This window comes from Thermobia domestica, chromosome 5 (assembly GCF_964235325.1).
Source record: "Thermobia domestica chromosome 5, izTheDome1.hap1.1, whole genome shotgun sequence".
NCBI lineage: Eukaryota > Metazoa > Arthropoda > Insecta > Zygentoma > Lepismatidae > Thermobia > Thermobia domestica.
This window is the reverse complement of record NC_137458.1, coordinates 49518642-49530733: the sequence shown is the minus strand read 5'-3', so window position 1 is coordinate 49530733 and position 12092 is coordinate 49518642. Positions and strand designations below refer to the sequence as shown.

The 12092-nt window shown below is 35.3% G+C and overlaps 1 protein-coding gene across 6 annotated transcripts in view; it reads right to left on the bottom strand.

Moving 5' to 3' along the window:
* Positions 1 to 12092, bottom strand: part of trh (PAS domain-containing protein trachealess) — a 941131-nt gene that overhangs the window by 113341 nt on the left and 815698 nt on the right. For all 6 annotated transcript variants that reach the window (XM_081758675.1, XM_081758674.1, XM_081758676.1 and 3 more), the window contains one exon: positions 10471 to 10709. In XM_081758675.1, the coding sequence (XP_081614801.1) occupies positions 10471 to 10709 (239 nt within the window). The remainder of the gene's footprint in view (positions 1 to 10470; positions 10710 to 12092) is intronic.

Sequence of the window (12092 nt, the reverse complement as noted above, 5' to 3'; positions counted from 1 at the left end):
GATCATACTGAGTCGGTGGGTCGCAGTGGGTCACTGTGGGTGGTGGGTCACAGTGGGTCACATGCCGTTGACCCACGACCCACTGACCCACTCAGAAAACTTGACTCACTTGACCCACTGACTCACCGACCCACTGACCCACTCCATCTCTGGTACTGTGGCACAATATTTCGCGTTCTTCCTTCTGTCTTTCATATAGAATTGGATTGAGCTAAAACTGTCACGAAATTCCAACACCTCGTAAGGCATTTTAATGAACCATCCCCACCTTTTTTCCTTCTCTTCTACGTTAAGTGAAAAAAAAAACGTTCAAATACATGTTGAATTATTTTAAATGGAAAATCAAAGTACCAACTTTCATGTTTCTAACCGCAAGGGATCCTGAGATATGGCATCTTATAATAATAATAATAATAATAATAATAATAATAATAATAATAATAATAATAATAATAATAATAATAATAATAATAATAATAATAATAATAATAATAATAATAATAATAATAATAATAATAATAATAATAATAGTAGTAGTAGTAGTAGTAGTAGTAGTAGTAGTAGTAGTAGTAATCCCACCCCTTTTCATCCCTTCTAGGTAAAATATCAAAAATGCTGCTATACGTATTGAATTATTTTAAGTGGAAAGTCCATATACGAAATTTCATGTTTCTAACCTTCAAAGATTCTTAGATATTGATATCTTATTATAATATTTGCAATCGCCACCACTTTTTCTTTCCATCTTTTGTTTCTCCGTTTTAATATAACATATATAAAAAAAGTTGAAACATGTGTCAAATTATTTTAAATGAGAAATCCAAATGCCAAATTTCAAGTATCTAGTCTTAACTGATTCGAAGAGATGAACATCTTATTAAAGTAATTTCCATCCCATTCTCCCTTCCTTTCTTCGAATTAAAACAAAAATCCTTGGTTAGTGATACTCTACGTAACAAATCTTATATACTGTCCTAATTTCAAGTTTCTAGCTTAATTGGTTTGGCCTGTGCGAAGTTACTCACTCAGGATTTCGTCTTTTATGTGTGAATAACAATAACAAGCTTGTGGTATTTCTCAAGAAATCATGGAATGCCATTTGAAGTCACAATAAATCCTTGGTCCCTTCCTGTTTCCGTGTTTGAACCCCAAAAGTCACAGCTCTCTTTGTTGATCTAGTAGATAGCGAACGTACCTATGATCTTTGATGCATGAGGTTCTGTGGTTTAATTCCCAGTAAGTGAGCATCGAACGCACTACAGTGGATCAGATCCAACTTTAAACTCTAGTTCTCGTTCTGCAAAGCATCGCATTTGACAAACAACGTAAATACATATCAATCAATCAACCACCGAAAAGTCTCCTCTTAGATTCAGAGAGCTTTCCGGTAAGGAGCACTGAAGATTCTATATTTCTCTTTATTAAAGGTAAAGGTAATTGAGGTTATAATCTGGAATTCCGAAATCCATTTCATATCCTTTTTCTAGGACACAATAACACATTTTTAGTACAAAGAGTGAGCCGTCTTATCCTCCTTATTACAGTTGTTCGTTCAACGAATGAATTATATTCTCGCTACTTTGGGGCTTATGGTGACCGCCCCAAGGAACTAGGGAGAGAAGTATTCACAATTCAAATATGTCTGTATTAAGTACTATTAAGAACCACTCATTTTTATTAGACTCTGGTATGCTTGTCACACAGATTGATCGGTCGGGAAAAAGACCATATTAGTATTCCCTAATGGTAAATGCTGAAAGATAAGAAAACCCTTTGGAGGGGGCGGTCGCCCCCTCCGCCCTCCCCGTGGATCCGCCAGTGATATGAAGTCGGTGTTAAATTTTCCTTTGTGGAATTTTAATTATACACTTTTCATCGTAAATATTTTATAGCGTTAAATATGTTGGAAATATTATGGCTACAACTTTTAGCGATTTTTTAAAACTCAAAATTGGAGTAATTTTATCTCTTGATTTGCGACTTGTTGTGTCAACGTTTCGACAACACTAGAAGTGTTGGATTACTTACAGAATCGGTAGTGATTAATGCACGGCAGCGATAACTTGTTAAACGTCAGGAATTCTGTATGAAGATTTATTGCAATTCTTACACTCTTTTAATAATATGAATGACGTTTAAGGAGACAGTAAGCATGTTAGGTTTTCCCAAATAGTTTTGATTAGTATTTTTTGCAAGTAGCGTACGATTTGGGGTCGCGGTGGCTCAGTGGTAGAACGTTCATCTCTGATGCATGGGGTGCTTGGTTTGATCCCAGCTCGCATCAAGTGAACTTTGTCATGTGCGCGAATTTCTTCAAGAGTTCTCCCACATTCTTGATTACATCATTCCCTTCATTTCTCATCTTCACCGTCTCCTTTAGCCTCGTCGGCATAATAGTGGGACGTAAAACTTAAAGATTTCATTTTATTTTCATTTTTGGGCTTTGATTTCTCCTTTCGTTCGTATTTAACACCAGCTTGGAGTTCAAACAAAATGTTTTTAATCTATTGTCATTCACCAATTAGCTTCCGAATTTTTTAGCGGTGGAAAACAAAAACAAGAACCGCTAACAAAAGGAGTTGTTTATCTCTGAACACGTGAAGCGAAACAATACAGGACTAGTTAACAATGCTTGGCAAGTAGCGGTCAACTTCCAGGAATTGAGCTGTCGGTCCAGGTGTCCTCTTCCTCCAGCCTGTGTCACTCTGATGGAACTTCCGACATCGAGGTTGGGCTGGGCCGCATGGAGTGGACAAGTGGAACCGAGATTCTTTGTAGCGCTCAGATCACACCAGCAACAACAGGAAATCACGTATTTCTCATTCTGACTCATCTTCATCCACGCTGCCTGCGAAATGATTGATTGATCCGTTGGCCCCGGGAGAAAGTGGGGATCACAGAACATTCAACCCTTTCTTCTCTAGAGTCCTAACAAACTGTATATTCATACGCCGGAAGTTAAAACGTGAACAGAAGCACAATTTTATATATGACATTTTGGATTTTCCGAATTTTACCCTTTCGTAACTATACAATGACGAGCGAGCATTGTCCAAGAATAAAGCTTTCTATACTATACATCTGTCTTCTTTCCTTCAACGTAACACTGTGATCCTCCCTTACTACTAGAACGGTCTTTTTTTTTTTTTTTTTTTTTTCAGAAGACATGTTCCAGCCCATTTGCCAAAAATAAAGGTTTACTATGGAAACGATAAGGTGACCAATTCCAATTCCTCTACAGTTGAAAGGTATGAATGAAAAACTCGGAGTTCAAGAGAAGAGTAATACGATAGACAGAGAGAGAAATTTTGTAATTTTTAAGTTTAACGTCCCACAATTATGCCTGTTAGGCTAAGGAAAACGATGATTAAAGCAAATGAATATAGAAGAGATGCAAGTGAACTGATGGAATGAGAAAGTAGGAGGAAACGGGAGTACCCCGAGGAAACTCACGAGCACGATGTTGTCCACCACAAAATTACTTTGCCGGGGATAGAACCAGGGACCCCACGCTAGATTCAGAGAGAATATAGATACCTTGTATACAAGTACTGAGTAGTTATGGAATCTTATTATACACTGTAGATTGGTACTCGCACACGTCAATTAACACCTCTGCAATATAATATACTGTAACTTGATATTATATAATCAAATGAGCATAATTTGTCACAAGTGTTTAACTTAGAAGATGATACAAACACGAGTTTCAATTGAATGCTGAGGCCTGTTCCAAGTTTCGATTGATGTCTTTACTTACGATGGGATCACGTTACAGCCAACAGAATAATTGTGAAGTAAACTTGTCACATAAAACTTATATCCACTTTTCAGCCGTCCTTCTTTCTGGACTACTGGTTAGCACGCGCGCCTTTGGGTGTAGAAGGTCGTGGGTTCGATTTCCGATATCAGAGCTTTGAGAATTTGAATATATTATTGTGGTGATTCGGATTCCACCTTTAGATGTATATTCACGTCTCATATAGCCACGGTGGTGAAGACAGACACTAAACTCCAATCAACCAAAAAAAAAGTAAGGGCAAACATATCAAAAGTTACCTACAATTTGAAGCTAGGAAACTACAGTTGAGGAGTTCGAGTAATTATACCAAACTGCTCTGCGGATGCCTCTCGTGAATACCATACCTCCTTTCTTTAGAAAATATACTTTCAAATTAGACTGACAATTATCTTAACCGCTTTCAGAACGCATTTTCAGGAAACAAGCCCTTGTTAAATTCGTCCTTACTACTTGGAACGGCAAAATATATATTTGTTCGTTAATTCACGTATTTTAATGTAGGTAAATCCAACTTGTAGATCGGAATCAGCAGTAACACAAGACAAAAAACGGACTTCAAAAATACTAATATTTTTCAACCAGAAATTCTACGAAATGAACTAAAGTAACAATCTATATTCGGAAGTTTTAACAGCTCTGCAGGCATCGTATACGTTAATTCAAACATTAAATCATATACAGAACACATAAACTATAATTTAAAAAGAAACTGATAACTTTTAATCTCTTTACAATTTGAATTGCTAAATATCCTAATTTCCTTTAGCTGTAAAGCCCACGCGCAACTAACGTTGCATACATGTCAGGATATAAACTATTTTTCTTGTCTTTCCGCTCTATTCTCCTTCGGGAGCAGATGTCATAGAATGTCAAAGCCAAGGGAGGACTCGTCGATCAAGGAGGAAATTAGAAGATGTCATGTGCAGAGGGAAGTTGGTCCCATGTCATTCTCATGCCCCATGCACACACAGTTCCGCGACTGTTATAACATCAACACACACATACATATACGTAAGCTGAATCCGCACACACACACAGAGAAAAGAATGGAAGGGGATAGTCAAGTACAAACAGGACAAGAAATCTATAATAGATCCGTACATAAGTACCTTTAATCACATGGAATAACAATTTCTACGATAGATGTTATATTTCTCATTATTACATTAAGAGCTAACAAGTAGTCGAATGATTGGTATGTCCATCTTCCTTCTCGCCGGTTCAGTCTTTCTTGGTTTATAGATTACTATTTATATAAAATAAAAATGAAAGTTATCCTTTGTGATAGCATTTAGCGAAAAAACGACTGAACCTTTTGAAATATATATATATATATATACAGTTTTAAATATATACACCTCGAAATGGGTCTTTATCATGCAGTTTTGTATAAAATTGCTATCTTAAGCGGGGCTCAAAATTTATGCAAAAAGAAAAAAATGTTTCATGAGTCTCTGAAGTTAGGGTGATAAAACTCGGTATATGTTTCTTATTTAAAAAAAAAAAAAAAAAAAAACAAGGGAAAATGTGTCTCAGAGTTTTCAAAATTTCCGCTTTAAAAAAGGGAGATATATCCATAATATTCTAATTTCCGACTCTGTATTCATAAAATTAGAAAAAGCGAGGACCATTTAAATCACCTGAAGTTAATTTTTGAATATGCTTAATATTTGGATTGGCCTGTTTTTTCATGATTAGACTGACTGAAATGCGTGTTCTAAGCAGGGAAAGTTGATTCAAATCCTTTCCATAAGTATATTATTCCCACGCGAAGAACGGGCATTTCAGATAGTATTACTTGTTATATACTGTATATACTTCACCCATAGTTAATATACTGGTGGATATGAAATTATCCAACTTAGATTTTCACAACCGTTTATCTTGGGCAACTCTCTTCTACGTTATTATACATTATTTTTCTCAGCTTCGTCACGCAACTCTCTCGTATAATGACGTCTTGCATAAAGGTAACCAAGAAAGTTCTATCGCATTTGTGAAGGTCCGTGTTCAAAGGGCCCTCACACTGTGAGTTGAATGCAAATGGAGATAAGGCGAAGGTCAGTTGTTGGTGTGGGTATATCCAACACGCCACCTGGTTATGGCAGTTCAGTTACACCGTGAACTTGCGTAAGGAGGAGTTCAAACTGGGATCAAACGCCACTGCAGAGGAGCGGAAGATATGCCAGGCCTTTGGTGAGGGTGTCGTGACTAGTGGACAGTCAAGTGCTGCTTTAACAAGTTCAAGGACGGCGACGAAACACTCGAAGACGCACCACGTACCGGAAGACTAACATATGTATAAAATAAAGATCTTCAGGCAGCAATTGAGGCGAACAGTGGCCAGATATATGAGAAACTGGGACTACAATTCAGTGTGAGTGGAGAAATCATTCGGCAGCACCTCCATCAACTTGGGAAACACTACAAGTTGGGTAGATGGGTTCCACATGATTTGTGCATATTAACATGGAGGCTCCGTGTGAAAGCATAACATTCTATTCTGAAAGTCTACAGTAAAAAGACCTTTGGGATAGCCAAGAAGATGGAGGATAATACAATATTTGAGAGGTAGATAACAATTATTCCTACAGAATCGGCTTATCACAGAACGGGATTCAATCAGGGAGCTTTCGTTTCTGCATCGATTAACCTTTGAGTTTCTTAATCTTACGCGAGTGTCATCCAGTAGGTTCTAGAAGACATAAAGATCTACATGCTAAATATGAAGGTCAAGGACTCAATATTGTTTAATTTAATAAATGAACAATGTTCGGAATCGAAAGTGTATCTTATTTTTTAACTTTCCGTTATAAACCCTGCACAAACTGTCGATATAAGTTCAGAGATTTTTCCATTTTAACATATATTTTCTTTATAATTGCTTTTGATTGATTAATTTTGCACATCAATGGTCTAGTTTCTAACGGGCGCATCTTTGGTGCATGTGGTTTCGGTTTCGATTCCCGGCGGGAGAACACTGAATACATTACATTGGTTTGAACTTTCACCTTCAAACTGTAGGTCCGTGTCTCTTGCACTTTGGGTGCTGAACAAGAAAAGATAAACTTCAATGAACAAATAAACTTTTGATTGGACAATCTTTATTAATTCTTCCTTACATTGTGTTTGAAAACTTTTTCTTAATTTTCTAATAGATATATTCCTTACGTTGTGTTTGGAAACTTTTTCTTACTTTTCAAATAGATTCATTCTTTACGTTGTGTTTGAAGACGTTTTCTTGCTTTTCTAATAGATACATTCTTTACGTTGTGTTTGAAAATGTTTTCTTACTTTTCTAATAGATATATTCTTTACATTGTGTTTGAAAACGTTTTCTTACTTTTCTGATAGACAATTCCTTACGTTGTGATTGAAAACATTTTCTTATTTTTCCAATAGACATAATTTAAGACAATGTTTATTATCTTATATGTTTGAAGTTAAAGTAGTTCCTTCCAATTCCAAGATGATATGAGAGCACTCAAACTTGAAACGAGATTCGAACCGAATATGTCTTCACTAGGTTTCTGTCTCGGATCTACACACACAGAAAAGCCACAATCGATTTCCTCCCGTGAGGTAAAGCACTAATAAAATGAATAAATAATAATAAACTACATCTGTATCTAGTTTGTATATGGCTAACTTCAGTGACCAAATTGACCAAATCGAACATTGTGAACAAATTGAAGAAGTCAGATGCAAAATTGCAGATGGAGAAGTGCTTTTCTGACCGAAAATGAATTAAGACCGGAATAATATTTCTTATAATGTCATGTTTTAGTTCCCGTGCAAAACAATATGAATTTCAATTAGAAAGTTCTTAGAATCTGATGAAAGAAAAATGAAAGCAGTTGCAAAATAGAACCAGTTCTGTATCAAAACAAAACCGATTTTTCTCAAAACTCTGTTCATTGGACTTGTGCTGGTTTGCATCTCACTTCTTCAATTAGTCTATTTTTAATTTGCGAATACCGAATTACAAGAAAAAATTGTTTTAACATTGTTTTATGAAGGCAACACCAGTCCGAAAATTTCCATTAAAAAAGAAAAATATATATATATGCTGACAAATCGGAGAGTTTCTGTTCACCGCAGGTTTTCATTTGTAAGAATGCTGTTTTTTTTAGTTTTGTACGTCGACGCCTCGATACTACTGAGGAGAGCAACAAATATGTTGTTGCTTCTATTCACATGCCATGTACGACTAAAATTGTCAAGTCATTGCAGTAATCCTAAATGAGAAAATGTATGTTGGGTTGCATAACTTCTTAACCACTGCATACTACGTTACGTTACATAGTGGTGCAAATTTGGTTGCATAACTCCATGGGTAAATGGCACGGTTGCATAGTTTCCTGCTACGTAATGGTGCAAATTTGGTTGCATAACTTCACGGCTAAATACCACTAAGAATCATTATTTCTCAGGTAAAAAAAACTCACTTTCTATTTGTTTTCTATTGCCAGCTTGCAGACAATGAATAAGAAAGGATATGGTCAAATTTGTTCAGTACTACGAGTTGATTACTGCATTTGAGGTACTTACTTTTTATCATACTTCAATTTAAGTATCATACAATACCCAACGAAATTACACCGATATTGGGATAATCAATATTTCAAAGATATGCTAAACACTTTGTTTTAAACAGTGAGTTCTAAGTACTAATGTGCAGAAGCGCATCCTCCTGCCTTGCGTTCAAATTGTGCGAATTTTAGCCTAGTGTATCCAGTATGTAATAGCTTTTGCGTTCATTCGTGAATTTCTTTCAACCATAAGGCTTCTTTTTTACTAGTTACCGACAATTTATGATATGAAGAGTGCCTCAGTTTATAATCATGTTTTATTTTATCGTAACTTATATTGAACACAACATGTATATTTTTTTCTTTACATCGGAAAAGGAAAAACTTGGAACCATCGTTCATGGGAACGTCCTCTAATTGCTAAGAGATGCGGTTTTTGAGGCATTTCCAAAAGTGCTTTGAAAGTTAAGAAAAAAGATGAAATATATTTTTGTAATTACCTCAGAATTCCAATTATATATTCTGATAAACTGTACAATTACTTACAAATATTGCTATCGGTACTACATAAGGATAGGAAGTAAGCTTTGCAAAATCAATACTTTCATTTAATATAATACACGAAAATAGTTACAGCAACAAAATTATCCAAAAATTTTAAAAATCAATTTTCAGTTTGTATTATAAAATTGCATGGAAAAAATTGACGTTTTTTACACTGCATCAAAATCGACTATTTCTATGAAAAGCAATTTATATTGACAATCAGCGACGTTTTGGGGGGAGGGGCGGAGTAATTGTCCTCCTGAGTTTGACAAATGCATGCATTTTAATAAATTGTATACAAAACTTGAAACTCATGTGGTGGACAATTTAAAATTACGCTACTGCTGACTGCTCGCGCTGTTTTCGTTACAGTCTCATATGGTTTCAGTGGGAAGCAGAAACGCTGTTTTTTTAATCTCCACATAGTTCTGTTATCGGTATCTGCTTTCATTCGCTTTCTACTTGGTCATTTATTTATGTCATGTACGAATAAAATTCGTAAATCACTGCAGCGATTCGAAACAGAAGGATGAAAGTTGGGTTGCATAGCTTTAGAATTACTATGTGCTAAAGAAGAGGGTTATTACCAGGGCTGCCAACTTCTCAAACACGTGCATTCACAGGTCGAGTTACTCCAAAGTCAATTTCCTTAAATTAGAACCTTATTTCAGTTAAATACACCCATGTATATCTTTTTTTTAAATTGTTTTTTTAACACTATTTGTTAGAAACAAAGTAAGGTTGATTTGAAATTGTAATTAACATTTATTTCTGAACAGACTTAAATTTATACTTGTTTTCATTTTTAGAACTTTTCAATACATCAGGTTTTTTTTTTTTCTGCATAAGAGTAAAATTCTTTGCAGGTCATACGGAAGTTAATTTTTACCATTAGTTCAGATTTCAGACAGCAGTCCGAGCAATTCCCATCACACTAAACACTCTTTCACAAAATGCATTGCTTGCAGTTACTAATAATAATACAAATGCAGATCAATTAAATAATTCTAGAAAAAGCTACCGTGACGCCACGTAAGTCAATACCGTAAAATAAAATCGCTAGTTGCATGGAGATTAGACAATTATTATTGGGCTTGTACGAAGTAACCACTCTGTTCGTATCTTACTTTGTGATTCTGATCACAGTAGGGTAGGCAAATAAGATTATTTCTTTATTTTATTTATTTATTTTGCTAAATGACAACAATGATGGTTGAACTGTTGCTTTTAACCATCAAAAGAAAACCAGTGTCAAAATCATTAGTTTACCCGTATATTTTGAATAGCAGCCCGTACACTCGTATCTGAGTTTTTAAACCTATGTAATAAAGGTGAAACCTGTACAGTTGGCAGCCCTGGTTACTATGTGCTAAAGAAGAGTAAGTTTGGTTGCATAACTTGAATGCCAAAATGCGCTAATGAGCTGTTGGCTTGAGTTGATTTTGAGTTTAACGTTCCCGTTTAGCAGCGAGGTTATACGAGACGTATTAAGTTTAATTGCATATCCGCCCAGATAAATATTAGGGGCCCTTTTACTATTTCGGAATCATGGAATGTGAATATAAATCAGAACACGACAGTGCTGCTTACCCTTAACGTTCTTATTAGGCGGTGGCCCTTCTCTGCTCCAAGGGGGGTCTCCGTGCGATGAGAAGTCCCTTAGCCTAAGGTAGGAGATGGTGAGACGGATGATGGAAGCTTTGTCGAGCTGGGACGTGATGGCGGCCGGTAGCGGGAGCATCTTGGCTAGCTCGTAGAACTCGTAGTTTTCTTTTCCTCTCCGAGACCTGGCCGCGTCCCGGCTCTTCTCCTTTCGTAGCTCCAAGATGCTGTAAAAACAAACACAAAACCACTAATGTCAGTAAAATTAGCCTGTAAAATTAATCAAAAATATACATATAATTAAAGTGCAATAAAGTTTTATTCAACAAGGAACCATACGCTGAGTCTTCAGTTTGGTGTTTCTGAATCGCAAGAATTCCTTGATTTTGAATTGAAGGAATTTTACTACTTCTTCGGCACAACTAAAGACAAGCACTCATTTTAAAGACAAGATTTATATATGATGTTCAGCACATTTTTGGTACTGCACGAGCATGAATGAATTACGTCTATCATGCTTCTATCATCATAAGCCATTTTTTGAATGTGCATAACAGCATTCCTGCCCGAAATACTCAAATACGTTATATAATTATACTTTTATCGCTTAAAGACGAGCGTAATCTTTGTCCTTTTTCCCAACGTTTAAATTAGAAATCAATTTTAAAAGGCAGAGGTGGATTTTAACTATAATAAAAGTAACAGGGGCGTAGCGTCCATGAAAGTTGCACAAACACTACTTCCCAAAAATAAATAGAATGATGAATTCAAAATGACAATTCTCTATGTAAAAAGCCATGCTACGCCGGAGCGGAGAGAAGTTTTTTAAACGCCGGAGCGTGATATCATACTGTATAAAACACCTAAATTAAAACCCTAACAAAATAGTGTACAGACTTGATAATAATGAATATTCCTGAAAACTGTACTTATCATATGCTACATATTACTTACTTATACTTACTACATACTACTTACTTACTTATAGTCAGAAAAAGGTGACCCGGCATTCTTGTAGCATAATAATAAGGATATCTGATACCAAGGTTTAATTAAGTAGCCTGTACTTCCATGAATACGCTTTGAGGTGCGTTTGTTGTTAGCACTTTTTCATATATTATTGTACTTTTAATCTTGTGTAATATACGAACAAAAATCCTTAGTTATTGCAGTGATCGCAAATACGAAGATGAAGGTTGGGTTGCAGAAATTAAAGGTTACTGCGTGCTAATGTGTGGCATAAATTTGGTTGCAAAACATCAAGGCTAATATATGCTAATTATAGTAGTTGTGTAAATTTGGTTCATATAATCACGGTTAAACGCTAACGGTATCGAAAACAAAAATGCTTTCCCGCAATTATTTTCTAATGTTGCAAGCTTATTATTATTATTATTATTATTATTATTATTATTATTATTATTATTATTATTATTATTATTATTATTATTATTATTATTATTATTATTATTTGCGGGGAGGCAGAAAACTAATTGCCAAATGTGAATATAGTTTAAACGATCACAAAATCTTATTTTTTGACACATATGATGAAAATTTTATTGAAATTGGTCAAATCTATTTTGAATTTATTGATAAACTAAAATCTA